This window comes from Ochotona princeps, chromosome 16 (genome assembly GCF_030435755.1).
Source record: "Ochotona princeps isolate mOchPri1 chromosome 16, mOchPri1.hap1, whole genome shotgun sequence".
NCBI lineage: Eukaryota > Metazoa > Chordata > Mammalia > Lagomorpha > Ochotonidae > Ochotona > Ochotona princeps.
In genome coordinates, this window is record NC_080847.1 from 49,388,437 (window position 1) to 49,406,686 (window position 18,250).

The following is an 18,250-nucleotide window of genomic DNA, read 5'->3' on the forward strand; positions in this document are numbered from 1 at the left end:
CATGCCACCAGCAGGGAGCTGGATGGGAAGTGGAGCAGCTGCGATACAAACTGGTAGCCGTATGGGATGCTGCCACGTTCAAGGCGAGGACTTTAGCTGCTAGGCTACCACACCGGGCCCAAAAATATTTTTTTAAATATTGATTTATTGGGGAGGGGGGAGAAGAGATTTTTTTTGTTGTTGGAAAGTCAGATTTACAGAGGATGAGAGACAGAGAGGAATATCTTCTTTCTGCTGATTCACTCCCCAAAGTGGCTGCAAACAGCCAGAGTTGAACTGATCTGAAGCTAGGAGCTTCTTCTGGGTGTCCCAAGTGGGTGCAGGGTCTCAAGTCCTCGACAGCTTTCCCATGCAGGGAAGCTGGATGGGAGGTGGAACCCCTGGGACACGAACTGGCACCCATATGGGATGCTGGCACATGCAAGGCGAGAACTTTAAGTACTAGGCTACCGTGCCCATAAAAGAAATTTTGAAGAAAGCAAGTTGGGCTGGGCCAGGCTGGAGTGACAATTCCATCTGGGATGGAGGGACGTGAGGCATTCCTGGCTCCCAGTGACTTCTCACGGGAAGACCTGCAAGGCCCAAGGTGGGCCAGGGCAGTGTGGGCGGACCCGGCCCCCAACAATGGTTTGTGTACATGTAGGTACAGTAGGTGCTCAAGATGTGTGTATGGGGGTGTTTGGTATAGTGCCCACCCCAAGCGCAGGGCTCCTCTGCCTTGTGGTGCAGCTCCCTGCTCGTGAGCACGCTGGGAATTAGCAGGTGACTCTCGAAGTCCTTGGGACCCGGTGCCCACGTGGGAGACCTGGATGCAGCTCCAGGCTCCTGGCTTCCCCCTGGCCCAGCCCTGGCTGTGCGGTCATCTGGGGAAAGTGAATCAGTGGGTGGAAGAGCCCCTCTCCCTGCCTCCTAATGAAAATGGAAATAAAGAAGGGATTTTAAAAGACAAACTTCAAACATCCCCTACCTCCCCAGCCAGCATCACCTTGGAGCCTGTGCTGGGTATTTTATTTCTATTTCAGTTTACACTTGGCTTTCCCCCATAATCCCAGAATTTTCTTTCTTTATTATTTTTTTGCCATTTATGTTTATTTGAAAGACATATTTTTACTGAGCGAGGAAATACAAAAAGCGATCTTCCATCCACTGATTCACTCCACATATGGCTGCAACAGCTGGAACTGAGCCAATCCGAAGCCAGGAGCCAGGAACTTCTTTGGGTCTCCCACGTGGGCACAGGGTTCCAAGGACTTGAGCCATCCTCTACTGCCCTCGCAGGTCACAAGCATAGAGCTGGATCCATCCGGGTTCGAACCGGTTGGTATGATGGAATGTCGGCTTTTGCAGGTGGAGGTTTAGCCTGTTAGGTCCCCGCTCCGGGTCCTGGAGTATACATACTTTTTAGAATTCTGTTGTCTTTCTTTCTTTCCTTTTTTCTTTCCATCCAATGGAGAGAACCCGCGTCATGAATCATTCATTACTCTGGCTCCGCCCACGCGCGAGGACGGGCGCGTTCACGCGAGGAGGGCGCGCGGCTCGTCCACGAGATACACGGGGGCGCGGACTTGCAGGTTCTGCGCAGGCGCCAGGAGGCGCAGGGACTCGGGAGCGCGCGTGGGAGGGCGGCGGCGGCGGCGCTGCGTGCAGGCGTGGCGGGCAGTGCGCAGGCGCGGGGCCGAGAGCGGGCTGAAGCTGCTGAAGCGGCGGCAGCGGCGGCTCCAGCAGAGGGGCGGGAGCTGAGGCGGGCGCGGACGGGCTGGTGGGCGAGCAAGAGGCCGGCGGAATGGTGGACTACCACGCGGCGAACCAGTCGTACCAGTACGGCCCCAGCAGCGCGGGCAATGGCGCTGGCGGCGGGGGTAGCATGGGCGACTACATGGCCCAGGAGGACGACTGGGACCGGGACCTGCTGTTGGACCCGGCCTGGGAGAAGCAGCAGCGCAAGGTGCGCGGCCCGCGGGCCGGACGGGCTGGAGGGGGCTCTCCCGAGGGCGCCGGGAAGGACGGTGGAGACCCCGAAGGGGAAGGGAGCGCGTGCGATGGGGAATCGGCGGTGGTGCTGGGGTGTGGGGGGCAGTCCTGAGACAGAATTGGCGGGCCCGGGATGGGGGAGGGAGCCCTGGAAAGGGAACGGCAGAGCTTGCGGAAGGAATTGGAAGCTGAAAGCCAGGATTGTGCGAGTCTAAAGAAAGGGATCGGGAAGGCTGGGGCCGGGTGCTGGGGGGAGGCTGAAATGCAATTAAGGGCTGAGGCCGGGGTTGCAGGGTCAGAACGCCTGGGGAGTGCTGAGCGGGTTGTCCAGGGAGGGCATTCGTGGGCCACGGTGAAATTGGGGGCCTGGGGGGTTACGGCATGGAGGGGTTTACTTGCAGTGCAGAAAGGCCCGGAGGAAGATGTGCAGTCTGGGGAGGGTGAGGATGGAGTCGGGGTGCCAAGGGAGGGATTGTAGGGTCTGGGGAGGGGTGGGAGGGCCGGGGAGGCTGGTAGCAGGAAAGGGCTGAGATGTGTGAGGACAAGGGGTTCAGGGCGTGGGTTAGGGGATGCTGTGGCACGGTTAGGGGCAGGAGAGCACCAGGTGTGACCGGGGGTGGGAGTTAGGCACCTGTGATTGGAAGGAGGTGAGGTGAATTTGAGCAGAGAGGAGGAAGAGGAATTGGCAAGTGCTGCAGAAGCCCACGGGAGGGAGGGGGGGTTCGGAGGCTGTTGGGGAGTATATAGAAGGAGCAGTGGGAGGTCGGGGGAGCCCAGGGCTGTGTAGCCTGGCAAAGGTGACGGAGCTGGAATGGCTGGGGTGGGAGAAGGGTAGCTTAGGAGGGGTCCCAGAAAAAGGGTGAGCAGATGGCTGAGGGGATTTGGGAAGGGGCCTAAAGGGTGTCTGTGTTCCTGTGGCCCTTGGGGTGTTGGGACCCCAGAGTGGAAGGGAGATAAGATAGAGTGGGAGGCCTAGGGGAGGTGCTGGGGGGTAGGGTGTGTGTAGGAAGGGAGGCTCTGAGGGGGCCCAGCGAGGGCGAGGCGGAAGGTGCAGGTGGTTAGCATTTTGGAGTGCTGGACTTTCTCCCCAGGTCTGTTACTGACCAACCCTGTGGCCTTGGCCCAGACCCTTTGCACATACATGGGGTTGGGCTGTGGAGAGCAGCCCCAAGGACTTGGGAGAGGGAGTCTGACGAGGCTTTTCAGGGCCGACTGGGTGAGGGGTTGGCGCCGTCAGAGTGGAGCTTGACTCGGTGCTGCCCACGGGCAGCCCGATGTTCAGCCGAGTAGCTGTTCTAGGCAGCCGAGGTGGGGCCTGGCTTAACCTTGGGGGGAATGAGCAGCTGCAGTTTCCTCTTCGGTTGTCGCTGGAGGGGCAGCGGCTTGGCGGGGAGGGGTCCTGGGGCTGGGCTACCTGACAACAGTTGGTTTTTTAAGGGGGTCCTGGGGAGGTCCCGACTCTAACTCCACAGGAATTTACTGCCTGAGGCCGTGCCAGGCTGGAAAAGGTTGGGGTTGCCAGGAGACTTTGGAGGGTTGGGAGGGGGAATGGGGCAGCCGCTTGGTCTGTGATGATGCCTGCAGTGCTGGGGCAGGGACCCCTTCCGGCCAGCCGATGAAGTCGGGGGATCTCCTTGCCCTTCCTGTCCTCTGCCCCTCCCCAAGTGACTCCTGCTAGCTCATTTCCACTCCCTTCTGGCTGTTGGGTGTGGACAGTTCTGCAGTTATAGTCTCCTTTGCCTGTAGGGCAAGGCTGGGGCACCACCATTCAGGGTCTGGGTGGAACCAGGACGCACAGGAACCTTGCGTGTGTCATGTTCCCAGCTGTCAGCGCCTCCCCTCAGGGCAGGGTGGGTGAGGTGGAGGGCAGGGGCAGCCCACAGGGTCCCACCTCTCACTTCTCAGCAGGTACCAGCCTCTCAAACGTCCTGCTTTCTACCTGCTCCTACAAATATTTACACTTGGCCATGTTTGGGGAAACGAATGACTTCACCTCTGCGCCCTTTCCTGTCATAGGGGAGGGATGGAAAGGAGTATAGGAGTGTGTTCTCACCAGACACACACGCTACACACACGCATACCCACAGCCTGGGCTCTTTCCCTGGAGCAGTGGTTCCATTAGTGAGTGACCGGTTGTGTCCCCGTATCCCCCAGGCCAGCCCGTGGCACAGGGCTAGTGTCTAGTACATCTGTGAGTGTCTCCTGAATGGCTGTAGGTGCTAAAGGTGGCCTCCAGTGCCCCTGGGAGCAAAGCCAGGATTGTACCTGTTCGGCTGGGGGATGTGTATGTGGTATGTGTCCCACTTTGACCTGGAAGCCCTTTGCTCTGATGCTTGGGGACCCCCTGTGACCCAGGCATTATTGAATAACTAGTTTATGCAACACATTTTTTTTTTCCATGGGAAGCCTTGAAGTGTACTCTGGGAGGGTGGCCCAGGACCAGGCTGCTGTTGGAGTGAATTCTGGAGCCATTCTAACTGGAGGCTGCCGTCCCCTCCTTGCTGGTGTCTGAAGGGGCCCCAGATGGCCCTGCCACTGCCTGCCTCTCCCAGAGCTTGCAGAGTGAGAGGACACACTTGTTAAGCCCGCGTGTTTGCTGGGCCTCTGGTTCAGACTACGACCTTTGGTTCAGGGTGTATTGGTTGTGAGTTAAATATTTGAAAGTTCTGATGGTGCTATGGTGGTGTTTTTTTTCTGTTTGTTTTTTAAGGCTAATGATGGAGGCCCCCCAAATAGCCATCTGTTATTTTCTGCTATTGTTCTAATTGCTTGCCCCTTAGGATCTGGCTAGACTAACAGATCTTTAGCAGTTTTCAAAATTGAAGAATGTACTTCCCTGCCCGCCCCCCCCACCGCAGCCAAAAAAAAAAAAAAAAAAAAAAGCAAAATATAAAGGTAACCAAACCGAACTGTCACCCAGAAATAAGCTTGTAGCTCTCTGAGGGGGCAGGTAGACTGGGGGGAAGAGGGTAGGGAAGCCTGCTGGTGTGCTTTGTGGATGACTGGTTGGTGCCAGCAAGTGGCGCCGGCCACTCTGCCTAATCTTGGGCGGGCTAGGGTGTGGGCGTAGGGTTTGCCCTCTGCCTTTGGAAACAGGCAGCCTGGTTCCGGGCCCACACAGAGGAGGCCGCTTTGACAGTGAGAGCTGACTCACCCTCCAGTTGGACCCAGAGGCTCCCATGTAACGGCAGCCAATGGCTTGGCCTTAAGTGAGTGTGGAGAAAGTGTTGCAGGAAAACAAGCCAGGGCTGTGTCTAATACCCAGGTGCTGTTACAGTCTGAAGAAGTGGGGGAGGGAAGCTGGTTCAGGTGTGGCCTGGTCCTCTCAGGTGTCCCCCCCCAACCAGATGGCCAGGGAGGAAGGGCAGGCCTGGATGCTAGATTGGGGCCGGGGTGGGGGGCAGGCAGGCACACCTAGCCCCATAGCCTCCTTCCGTGGAGTTCACCAAGTGCGTGGTGTGTGTTACCCGGAAGCAGGGAGGATGAGCCAGATGTGAATTGATTTGGGAAGGAAGGCCCAAAGATGGTTGAGAGGCTTCTGCTCGGCGGAGTCACAGTACGCTGGGAATAGAACAAGCCTCTGATTGGGTCCTAGGGTTCCTTTGCTGTTGCCCTGACTTTTCTGTAGGGGAGAAATAATTAGGGATTAGCTGTTGGCTGCAGTAGCACTTGGCCATTCAGGAGTTCGGAATAGCTGACATTTCCCATTTATCGCCTCTTGGACGTCGAGCCTGGCTGTCAGCATTAGCCTTCATTCCTTCACTCACTGGTGTCCGTGTAGGTCACACTTGGATCGTTTCCCTTAGTCCTTCCGCTGCTGCCTTTATTTTTACGTTTAGTTTACAGAAAAACAAAAACAAAACCGCTGCTCATGTTACTGGCAGTTTTTTCCTTTCCTTTCCTTTTTTTTTCATGGAAATAAGAGGCAGGTGATAGCAAGTTGGTAACTCAATGTGGTAACTGAGGTGGGACAGAAGTGTGTACTTGAGCCAGATACAAACACCATCATCTGTTGGAAGTTTGAAAGAAGTCTTTATGCTTTGGGTGGGTCCGGTGCTCCAGATTCTGTCTCCTCTTGCATGGCTTGAAGCTTTGAAACATCAAAGGAGTTACAAGGAAGCTGAATTTTATAGTGTTGGCAGTGTTGGCGCCAGAATTTGTTATAAAGTATTTGAAAGTAGCACAAGTATCACTTTTCTTCAAGAAATTTTGTAAGTTACATTGTAGCCGCTATCCCAGACATCCAGGAGTGTAATGGTTCAGTGAGTCAAAGGGAAACAGAACCATTCTAAATTCTAGGGCTGTTAAAGGTGGAATCTTACTGTTGGGGGTGGTGCTAACTTGCTCGGACCGTGGAGAGAGGTATTCCCTTGGAATATACACGTGAAGTCCTCACTGTTTGGGTCACTCGGAGAGTCCGGTGGCCATTCTCGGAGATGTGATTTGCTGGAGTGTTCTGTAAAAGCCAGTGGACTAGATTTGCTTGGCCTTTGACGTTTGCCACCTGTTGCTGTGTTGGCTTCTGCCTTCCCCCGCCCCACCCCAAGAGCAAAGACTTGGGATTTCGCAGCCAGAGCAGGCTCCCTGCACTTGTCTCTAATTATTCCACACTCACCACACTTTTCTACCCTTAACACCTTTCTTAAGTCAGTTTACATTTTTGTTTTCAAAGGGAAATGGATAGGAGTATGGTGAATGGTAAATCCTGCTTCTCTGGCCATAAATGGAAGAAAACCACCAAAGTAAACACATTAGAGGCAAAATGGTGGAGCTGGGATCTGGCAGGGTGCTGTTGGCCTGAGGCCTGCCCCTTCTGTGACTGACAGGTGTAGGTGAGGCGCCGAAGACCTCGCCAAGACTTCTCTTTGAAGTCTTTTGTTTACAAGAGAATCAAAGGGAATAACCTTCATTGCTGCCTTAATTCAAGGTTTAATGCAAGGTGTGGATAATTCTTAAACTCTCCCCTGTGGCTGGAAAAAAAAAAAAAACCCTCTTTTGACCTTGACACTTTCTAGCCGGGAACACGTGTTCCTCCTTGCTTTGTGGCTTTGTGCTGTGGCATTGAGTTGACATATCGCTCAGGACTGGTTGAAGCCTGATGCCCCCCCCCTTTTTTTTTCTTTAAAGAGATTTGAAAGTGTTGTAGAGATGGAAGGAAAAGGAAAGTTCTTTTCATGCACCAGTTCGCTCTCCACGTGCCACAGTTGGCCTGGGCTGGCCCAGGAACCTGGAACTCCCTCCTGAGTAGCCAGGGGCCCAGGTACTTGGGTCATCTTTCTGCTGCTTTTCCCAGGTGCATTAGCAGGGAACTAGATTGGAAGTGGAGCATTGGAGCTGGAATTGGCACATGCTTGGGATGCTTCTGTCGGGGAAGAGCCCCCACGTGTTTGGTCTAGTGGTTAAGATGCCCACCCAGTAGCAGAATAGCCGGATTCAAAGCCTGACTGCTCCAGCTTCCCGCTGTTGTAGACCCTGGGAGGCAGTGGAGACAGTGCAGCGGATTGGCTCCCTGTAATGCAACTGGGAGACCTAGCCTGAGTCCCCAGCCCTGCGCTGTGGGGCTTTGGGGAGTGAGCCAGCAGACGGGAGGACGCTGCTGAGGCTAGTTCACTCCTTCCCTCCCTCTGAATTTCAAAAACAAAAACCAGCGCCTGTTTTTTTTTTTTTAATGAAGCCAGGCATGTTGTAAATATAGCAATTGTGGGTTTATTTCTTGCTCTGTTTAAGGCCCCAGTTTTCTTACACAAACAGGGCTCCATGGATAAAGCACCCTGCTACCCCCTGTCTGGGCACTTGAACCCTGGGTTCTGAAAGAAAAGTGGTACCCTCCTACTGAATTAAGAAAGGCTTATTTAAATGTTTTCCTTCCTAAGGTGAACAGACCCAGGGCTTTGTCCGCCAGCGGCCTGGGCCTCCCCCCAAGTGGTTGGAAGTGGCAGTTACAGCCCTGCTGAGCGCAGTGAAGTCGACTTGGGAAATAGTGTTGCCGGTGTTGCAATGATTGAATGGGATGAGAAAACATGCACAGCACAATGGCATTTGTGTCTTCGGCTTCAGGCAGGAATAAAGAAGACATTGTGGTTTGTTTTAGGCTTTTTTTAAAGGCCACCCGCACACCCCCCCAACCCCGGCAGAGGTGTGGGGCTGAGTGATGGCGCTTGCTGCTTTTAGAGTGGGTTTCTCTTTTCTTCCCCCCCACCCCTGCTTCCTGCAGGGAAGTGAGTGGAGACCCTGTGGAAGGCAGGTAGGCACACCTTTCTCCAGCTCCTGTACCTGAAGGTCTTGGAATCTCCAAGAAGTATAAGGTAGTTGCCACATGTTTTAGTAACTCCGGTTCCTGTTTGAAAGAATGTCTTAATTTGGAAGAATGTCTTAATCACCGCGTGCTAGAGAGAGCTGCATTGTCCCTGCCTGCCTCGCTTCCGTCTGTCTGTCTTGGTGGAGAAGGCCAGTTTGAGGTTAGGAGAGAGATCGTGGAAGGAACTTGCCCATGATTCAGCACCCAGTCACGCTGTGGAGTGGCGTGGCTCGAGAGCGTGTGGGTCCACTGCTTGCCTCAGCGGGGGCTGGCTTTCCCAAGCTGGAGGCGACCCCAGCCGACGCTCCACAGCGAACACGTCAGTGCCCCAGGATCTGGCCACCCTGGCTGGGTGGGTGTGGAGAGGGTTGAGTTGATGTCACCGCGGAGAGCCAACTGCTTTACTGTTTTGGGGCAGTGCCGCCACCCCAGAGGCAGCACTGCTGGTGGACGCTGGTGCTCCTGGGCAGGAGGAAGCAGCCAGGTGTCCCTCAGGGGGAGCTATGGGCCACTGTGGCCACGTGGGTAGGGTGCCTCTCTCCTAGCCTTAAGAGTTGGGACCAGTCTGGTGAGGAAGGGAGTGCGGGTGTGCTTGAGAGGGGGAGCAGAAAAAGGAGAGAACTTGTGAAAGGCTGAGCATCCCCCCCCTTGGCATTGTGGCCGGGAAGTTGCTCTCTGTCTCCACATTTTGAGCCAGAATCTCAGCTATGTGACTTCTTAATAGCAGGGCCCGAGGCGCCTGCATCTTTTTGCCTGCTTCTGCAAACAAAACGAACTCAGGTTTCCAGGGAGTTCCATGCACAAGTAACATTAAAAAAAAAAAATCCATGTCCTTCCTGCCCACTTCCTGCTGCACACCCCCTTGAGAAGGTGAGTGTGGTCACATCCCACTCTGTGCCTCCTGGAAACTGTTACAGAGCGCTTCCCTGGCTCTCACTGTCATGGCTTGCGTTTGGAGGGTTGTTTCGTTTTAAGATTTGTGATCTTTTAGTCTGGGCCTCTGAAATTCAAAATGTCTGGGAGCAGTGGACTTGCCGGGCTGGTTCCGGGACTGTTTGTAGAAATGGCCCCTTCTGAACTAACCACTCATGATTCAGGTTTCCACGTCCTGGAAGGCAGCCAGGTGGTCAACGGCACCGCCAAGCAGTGGCTTTTTTTTTTTTAATCACTTGAGCTGCACTGACTGGTAGGGTCTGACATTGTAGTAGGAGGTGCGTTAGCCCCCCTCACCCTCTCCCAGGTCTGCTGGTGTGTGGGGCGGAGGAGGGTGGTGGTGTGGGGGTTGCCATCTCGGCTGGTTTAGGCTTTTAACTCCTCTTTCCTTTTGCTCTGTTACCTTCCTTTAGCTCCCTGAGGAGGGACAACCTGTGGAGAATCTGTAGGGATGATTTGTCCCTGAGTCAGGGCCCCAGGCTGCTGCTGGGAAGGGAACAGCCTGAGGGATGGTACACAGCTTTAACTGTAAAAGTGGCAGACCTGGAGTAGCTACCTTTGACTTGAGAAAGTTCTGGGCCTGTTTCATAAACAAACTCAAAAGCAGTTCTTTGCCAAATACGGCCTGCTCTCGGGCTGTGGGGTTAGTCTGGGAGACAACTTTTCTTGCCTAAGAATAAATACATGTTCCTATCAAACATTCCCTGCATAGTTGAAACATGAGACTGTGAGCGGTTCAGGCTCCGAGGGCTCAGTTTGGTCAGGGAGTGAGGGTCTTTGGGGCCAGCCAGTGGCCACTACAGAAGTCAGGTGACCTGGCCTCAAGTTATCCTCCGTCTGTTCTACACGTTCTTGATTTGCTTGCAGGCTTCTGGGAGAGACAGACAGTATGGATAGTATCGTGTGTGGGAGATGCGGTGATAACATCCTGCATTTTGTGCTGTGGCAGGCTCCTCTTCGAGCCTTTCACGTGGATTGATATGTGTATGCCCGGGAGGCAGTTGGCGTTCTTACAGAGGACAGGTGCAGACCTGGGTCCCTGGACGTTGAAGCCACTAGCCTGGGTGGTACTTTCAAGATTTGTGGCTTTCAAGTTCCCACTCTTCATTTCCACACTATTGCTGTAGGCACGAGGCTGGGGCTGGTTTTATGGGAGAGGGAACAGCACAGGTGTTTCGGGGGCATGGAATAGTCCCAGCAGAGGTGGCTTTTGGCTGTTCCCGGAAGAATGAGAAAGTGAGACCAGGGCTGTTCGAAGCAGAGGGAACCCATGTGTGATGGCCTTGAGGAGTAGAGAGGCCAGAGTGGCAGAGCAGGGTGTGAGGGAGAGGGGCGCCAGGGTGGTCTGGGGTCAGCGGGTGCCACCAGGTGCTGGCTCCCTTCCTGCCAGGGTCCCTGGACAGGCCTGGGAACAAACCAGTGATCTCCATGCAGCAGGCACCTGTGTCTGATGAGCACGTTGGCAACTTCCTAGGCTGGCGTTGGTTGGCACTGTGTGTTGAGTTGACTTTGGCTTTGTCATGTGGTTCTCCTGGAAAACTGAATGGTTACCATGTGGACACAGTCCACTCTCTTCTTGTCCCGTTGAGAGGCCACTTCTACCTTGGGGAATGTGGGATGCCTCTTGACAGAATGTGCACCTGTGTGCGTGTGTGTGTGTGTGTGTGTGTGTGATTGCCCTCTTTGAGGTCAGAAGCCAGGAAGCCTAACTTTGAGCTGGCTCTGGGTCCACTCCTCCACCCTCAGTGTTTCCTCCTGGTCTCCCTCAGTTTGGTGGGGTCAGAGTAAGTTCTGGCTCGGACAAGAACATACAGCAGTCTTTAGGTTTCCTGTCTGGGCCTCTTGGCTTGCTGTATACGCACCCCTCCTCCTCTCCGGAGATCGCCCCAGGAATACCCCTCTAGCTCCTTGGATTCAAGGCTCCCCGCGTGGAGGCAAGCTTGTCAGACTTGTTGTGTAGCTTTTACCCAGGGAGGGAGGAGCAGCAAAAGTGGTAGAAAGTTCTGCTGGTCTGACGCTCCTGTCCCGCCCGCACAACACCCAGGGAGAGGTTGAGCAAAGCGGCCACCACAAACGTGGGCTGTGGTGCTCTCTGCCCCACCCTGTCCTGGATGGAACCATAGCAGAAACCTCTGCTGACAGAATGGGGGTGTCAAGGATGTGGAAGTGTGCTGGAATGGCACCTCTAGCCCAGCCATCAAATAGAAGGCCGCACTTCCATTCTGGCTGCACGCTCACACAGACTTGTTAAATCATTTAAGTAGCCTTATGTAGGGGGATGGGGAAGGAGACAGGTGTGTGTGTGTGTGTCCCCATAGGGGATACAGAAATAAACCACCACCCCCCCCCTTTTTTTTTTTTTTAAGATTTTTTGGGCCGATGGGATGACCTAATGGCTAAAGTTCTCACCTTGAACGGCGCTGGGATCCCATATGGGCGCCGGTTCTAATCCCAGCAGCTCCACTTCCCACCCAGCTTCCTGTTTGTGGCCTGGTGCAGTCGAGAATGGCCAAAAGTCTTGGGACCCTGCACCCGTGTGGAAGACCTGGAGGAGGTTCCTGGCTCTTGGCTTCGGATTGGCACAGCACCAGACGTTGTGGTCACTTGGGGAGTGAATCATCAGATGGAAGATCTTTCTGTCTCCTCCTCTCTTGAAAAAAAAAAAACTTTAAAATCTTTTTTTTTTTAAAAGATTTCTTTTTATTGGAAAGGCAGATTTATAGAGAGGAGGAGCCAGAGATCCTCCATCCACTGGCTCAATCCCCAAATGGCCATGATGGCTGGAGCTGAACTGAGCTGAGTGACCTGAAGCCAGGAGCCTCTTCTGGGTTTCCCACGTTGGGCGCAAGATCCCAAGTATTTGGGCCATCTTCCTCTGCCTTCCCAGGCCATAGGCAGGAAGCTAGATGAGAAATGGAGCAGCCAGGGCATATGGGATAACGACGCTGGTGGTTGGAGGATTAGGCAATTGTTGAGCCACTGTGTACCCCCACTCCAGACTCTCTCTTTTTAAAACTAATTCAGAGTGGGAAGAAACTCTAACGAATGGAGCGATGTGCTGGGCGTAGTTTGGAATGCATGTAAGCTTCCCTGGTGGGTGGCGCATTGTGCTTTAGCACTGCACTGAACCTGCTCCAAGTTGTTTAGCTACCTATAGAGAGGTCTTCTGGGGTGGGGGTGGGAGAGCACTGAGCCACCTCTTTCTGTGCCATGGTCAGGTTTGGAAGATCCTTTTGCACAGTCGCCAGCGATCGCCACTCAGGTCACAGCATCAGGGGCCGCCGACCAGAGTGGGTCTGCGTTTTGTAGCCAGCCGGCTTCTCATGTAACCTGAGTTGAGGCTTCGTGGGCCTGGGAGTCCGGCGCTCAGGTGGAAACATGACCGCCAGGGCCAGCCAGCAGCCCTCACGGGGGCCCCTCTGCCAAGCGGTGCTCCATCCTGAGCCTTCGGGGGGATGAGAGAAACTGGAGACCCGGCCCATGCTCTTGGGGAGCTCACTGCATAGCTGGGGGGAGAGCAGAACCGCAGGAGACCTCAGGAGGCTCCCCGCGCCCGGGCGGCGGGGCCGATCATGGAAACGTTCATAAAGGAGGTGAGTGTGCAGGAGGGGCATGGTGGGCAGCTGTGCCCTGGACAGTCCCCCCACCCCACCCCGCCGCCAGCTGCCGCTTTCCGGTGGACCTGCTGGCCCCCACTCCAAGGAGCACCATCTCTTGGGAGTTTCAGGTTTGAGGGGTAACTGAGCTGAGTCTAGGAACCCCGGGTTCTGGGGCCAGATCCATTTACGGGTCCTGCACGGTGTCACTGCTGTGGTGGCTGGGCCAGACTCTCTTCTCCCCTGGGGTGGGCGGTGGGGGAGCTCTACTCTCCTTTGCATTGAGGGACGTGTGCTTTCAGTGGGTGACGGGACGTCTTTTCACAATAAGAAGGTTTTGTGCAGGTTTTGGAAACAGGCACAGAGATTCTCCGTTTTGTCCATGTGTCCCCCCAGTCTTCGCACCCCAACAGCCTCCGCATGTGTCTTAGGCTGCATGTTGGCCCCTAGATCTGCAGCCACTGCACACCAGGCCTAGCTTTTCTGTCCTGGGTCACAGACATAAACGGGGCCTTACTCCTACAGCCGGCCGGCTGGCAGGCCCGCTCGTGCATACCGGCTGCCTTCTGCCTGGAAGTTTATTGCCTGCCAAGCCTGGCTTCCAGGTGCTAGCCTTTAAACAAATGCCTTAGCCTTGGCTTGGGGAACTTACGAGTGGAAATACTCCAGCATGTTGACTCATTCAGATACCTAGAGCCATATGTGTAACTGGAAGACTGCAGAACTCTGGATCCACACTCCCCAAACTGACACACTAGAGCCGCGGAGATCCCAAGGGTGAGATCGGGGGTCGGGGACGGGCAGCCTGATCAGCCGGCACCTCTTGGTGTAGACACATGGCGGTGATGGCGGAAGTTGTGTGAGACTCAGCCCTTGCCTGGGACGGTTTGCCCCGAGAGGTTTGCTAGTGCTGGTGAGGGTGGCCAGTGCCTCCTGGGCCAAGCGGGAAGCTGAAGCACCACAGCCGTGGGCTGTTGGCCCTACTGATTGCCAGTCTCTTTTCCACCTCATGAAGGTTTCCGGAAGGTGGCAGTCGGCCTACCTTCAGTGTTGTAGGGGCACTAAAGAGGTGGATACCCTTTGAGCACCTGAGACCCATCGCTTGTGCTTAGGGCCTATGTTACTTTGCCCCCATCTGAGAGCAGTTTCTGGGGAAGATGTTGCTGGATCATTCGCACCAGATCTTCCTTCACTCCCCCCCAGTGGCAGGTGCTCTGCTGTGGCTTAACATGGCTTAGTCGCCAGCATCCGGCCCACCCACCATATGATAGGAGGTGTCTCAGATGTCACTGGGACCCAGGCTGTCTCGCCTGGCCACGGCAGCTGCAGCCTGGGAGGTGACAAGGGCGCCTGTGGAGGGCTGCTTTCAACACTGGCATTCCCAGGCTTGGTAGCGGTGGCAGAATCAGAGCGGCAAGAGGTGTGGCACTGAAAGGGGGCCCAGGCGGAAGCATGACCTCTGGAGGGAGGCAACCTCGGGCTTGCCATCCCTTCTTGGCCACATGAGCCTGGACAAGGGTCCTACTGAAAGGAGCACCCCACAGGGTGATTTGTGGACCCAAAGGAGATGAACTGTGTGTAGGATACACCTGGCACACAGCGTGGTGCATGGTGTAAATGCTAAACAGTTATTTCTGTGACTCCCTGACCTGTGTCCAGACGGGGTCTGCTGCCTGAGTCCCCCCCATCAGAGGAGCTGACAGGGCCTGCTGCCCTGTGGAAAACACGTGCCGGCTTTCCTGACATTCCAGGCCCTGGGGAGCAAGCCCAGCCTAGCCAGCAGCTTCAAAGAGCATCCTCTGGCAAGTGGCAGCCTGTGCTGGAGCTGTGAGTGACACAGTGTAGTGTCTCCTGGCCTCCTTAGAGGCCATCTGGGCCTCATTATCTAGGAGGTGGCTTCTTGTTTCCGAGTGTGGGGCCCTGAAAAGCTTCGTGTCTGGATGAGCCGTGAGCGGTGCCAGGAGAGCTCTCTCAGTGGCTCGGCTTGCTTTTCAAGTGTGCTGTCAGGGAGTCCCCGTCCTTGCGTCTGCTTTCCCATAAAGCAAAAAAAACAACAAAATAAAACTCCATCAACTTGAGTCCAAATCAGCGCACAGCCTAGTTGGGTGCCTTCTCTTCCAGTTGGTAAGTGAGAGTGGAGACCTTTGATGCTTCCCACGGATGACTCCCCCCAAAACAACCACCCAGAAGCGCTGTCCAGGGCAACGGGGGGTTGGTGCGAGGTGTGTGGAGCCAGGCTGACATGAGCGGACTTCCCATAGTGATTCTCACGCCTGCTTCCATCCTCTTGTCCTCCTTCCTCACAAGTTCCCCCCCCTTTCCTGGGGTCACTTCCTGATGCCATTCCTCAACTTAGCCCCGGTCCCCCCCACCCCCAAGCAATCAAATCCACAGCCTAATAAGGCAAAAGAATGAGGAGAATGTCCGCCTCCCAGCCTCTCCCCTAACAGGGAGCAAGCCCACAGCAAATTTGGAAAATGTTACAAGGGAGTGACAACTGACTGGGAGCTGGTGGGGGGGTGTTGGGGATGTGGAGGGGGATGGCACAGCCATTTTCAGGAGCTCCAGTCATTGGCAAGCAGATGGGACCCTGAGGGAGGGCCACCCGGTGTGCATTTTCCAAATCGGGCTGTTGACACCCTTCTAAGCACAAAAAAAAAAGTGCATGGGAAGTGAGTGGCTGAGTCAGCTGCACCTCCAGTTGTGGGATTTGCATGCCAGGAGAACAGGGAGTCCAGACACACCGCGTCCGCCTGCCATGGGAGCCGCGGGCTCACACAGATCCCCCACGTCAGTCACCACGGGCCCCGTGCAAATCCATACGCTTCCGGCCTCCGAGATGAGCTGTATTCTTTCCCTTGACTGTGTCAGGGTTCAGTTAACCCGGGTGTTAATTAAAACTTGTCACCATTTAAAACAGGACCCCCCAGAAGCCTGTCACCCTCCTACATCACTGTCCCAGACAGATCAGCCCTCTCTGAAGCTGGTTCCATTCTGCACTGGGGGTGGGGTGAGGGCGGGGAGCTGGTGCTGGCTGGGCTAAGCCTGCGTGTGTGTGTGTGTGTGTGTGTGTGTGTGTGTGTATGTATGTATGAGAGATGGTATTATGGCTGCCTGGGCCCAGCATGTGTGTGCTCAGTATGTGTGTGGCATGGTATGCTGGCTGGGCTAAGCCTGTGTGTGTGTGTGTGTGGCATGGTGTGGTGGCTGCCTGGGCCCAGCCTCTGTGTGTGTGTGGGGGGCAGGCAGGTATGGTGTGGTGGCTGCCTGGGCCCAGCCTCTGTGTCTGTGGTGTGGCATGGCGTGCTGACTGCCTGATCCCAGCCTGCTTTGCTCTGGAAGGTCAGGCTTGGTAATTAACCTGAGCACTTGGGGGAGGGTGTGAAGGAGAAGGTACGAAGTCTGGGGATGTGCCCAGGCTTTCAAATTGCTAATTATCAGCAAGCATGAGGTCATCTGTAAATACATCTAATTCTTTAGCTTGTAATTAAGGTGCTCATTAAAAGTGCTGGAAAGTTGTGTTTTATTTTTTTTAAACAGAGAAAAACACAAAAAGCCTTTGTTTCACCCTGACAGGATGGCTTGCAGCCGCTGGAGGACTCCCTGCACAGGACTAGCTTCCTGTCTTAGGAGCCTGTGCAGGAAATTCACTGCAAACAATATTGGTGACCCTGCCAAAGAGGCAAGCCTGGGGTGATGTCATGGCCCGGAGCGGTCCGGCCAAGCCTCTGGCCTTGGTGGAGGGGGAGTTGGTGGAGTTAGGAAGTGTTTGTGTGTGTGTCTGTGCCGCGGTCTCCAGGGGAGGCAAATCCAGCAGCAAGCCCAGCCCTAAGAGATCACAAGGTGTTGGGGGGTTGGAGTGTGAGAGCAAATCTTGAGCACGTTCTTAGCTGGACCCAACCTCCCTTGTTTTTCTGAGTTAAAAATCCTCTCTTACTATTTGTTGCCTTGCCAAATTCTGCTTTTTGCAAGATGACCATTTCTGAGCCTTTTCTCCCCATTTAGTGCTGGTGCCTGGTTGTCACAGCGTGGCGTGTGCGACCCCGGGGGCCGCATGAAAAGTGAGGCACGAGGTGTGGAGACTGGCACCCGTGACTAGTTGGATGGAGCTGTGGCTGCTAGGCAGAGTGTGTGGGAAACGACCCTTGCTTGGCCAGGGAGGTGGCTCCTGGAAGCTCTTCATCTTCCCTCATACCTCCAGGAACTGTCTGGAGCACCTCTGAAAGAAGGGCAGACTTCGCTGCTTGTCATTTTTCCACTGGCTGGAAGTCGAACAGAGAGGCATAAACACAGTCTTAAAATGAAAGCAACAAAAATAAACTCAAAGCAGCCCAGCGTGCAGACACGAATGCAAACTATGCAGGCTGGCTTGCTATTTATACGGCAGAAGGCTGTCATCCGATCCAGCCTTGTGTCTTTGGAGGTGCCTCTCCTCTTCCTTCGAATTCCAAATAAACCACGAGCGATTACTCAGATGGGCTTGTAATGTGGTGTCCTGTTTCATGCTTTGCACGGTGCCGGTCCCTGATGCAACCAGTGGCGTCTGAAATGCTAATGCAGGGTCCCAAGGCAGTGCTCCCTGCGCCCCTCCATTGCTTCAGAAGGAAGTGAGAGGATTAAACAGGAGCACCGTGCAAGTTTCCTGTTGTCTACATCCTGTGATGGTTTAATAGATATGTTTTAAAATTCAGCTGATGTGTATTTAGGTCAGACGAGTAAGAGAAAACCGTCCCAGCCCCTGTCTGTGCACAGTTGCTTTCTGGGAGGGAAGCTGGATGGTGAATTCCGTGGTGGAAGTGAGCCCAGTGCAGGGGTGACACATGGAGGTGGGTGTTGCCTGTGGTGGATCGCTGACCAACTGGCCCACGTAGACCCCACTGGCCCACGTAGACCCCACTGACTCTAGCTCCCTGGGCTTGGAAACGAGCGTTCCAACGTGCTGGATAGGGGTGCTTCCAAAAGGTCACAGAAAAAACTGATCAAGAGACAAGTTTGTTTTGTTAAAAATTTAGAGGGGGCGGGCCTGGCGGTGTGGCCTAGCAGCTAAAGTCCTTACCTTGAAAGCCCCAGGATCCCATATGGGCGCCGGTTCTAATCCCGGCAGCTCCACTTCCCATCCAGCTCCCTGCTTGTGGCCTGGGAAAGCAGTCGAGGACGGCCCAATGCATTGGGACCCTGCACCCAGAAGAGGTTCCTGGTTCCGGGCTTCGGATCAGCGTGCACCGGCCTGTTGCGGCTCACTTGGGGAGTGAAACATCGGATGGAAGATCTTCCTCTCTGTCTCTCCTTCTCTCTGTATATCCGGCTTTCCAATAATAATAAAATCTTTTAAAAAAAAAAATTTAGAGGAGGGCCTGCTGTGGTGGCCTGGTGGCTCGGGTCCTCGCCTTGCCTGCCCTGGGATCCTATGTGGGTGCCGGTTTGTGTTCCAGCTGCTCTGCTTCCCTTCCAG

General features: G+C 54.8%; 1 protein-coding gene across 5 annotated transcripts in view; it reads left to right on the forward strand.

Annotated features, from left to right (window-relative positions):
• The first annotated feature begins 1,648 nt into the window (after nt 1-1,648).
• The window catches only part of ACTN4 (actinin alpha 4), a 60,461-nt gene continuing 43,859 nt past the window's right edge, over nt 1,649-18,250 (forward strand). For 2 of the 5 annotated variants that reach the window (XM_058675178.1, XM_058675177.1), the window contains exon 1: nt 1,666-1,945. In XM_058675178.1, the coding sequence (XP_058531161.1) occupies nt 1,784-1,945 (162 nt within the window). In that variant the 5' untranslated portion in view covers nt 1,666-1,783. Of the gene's footprint in view, nt 1,946-18,250 lie in introns of all 5 variants that reach the window. The other 3 variants (XM_004595082.3, XM_012929782.3, XM_036492796.2) reach the window with 3 other exon arrangements.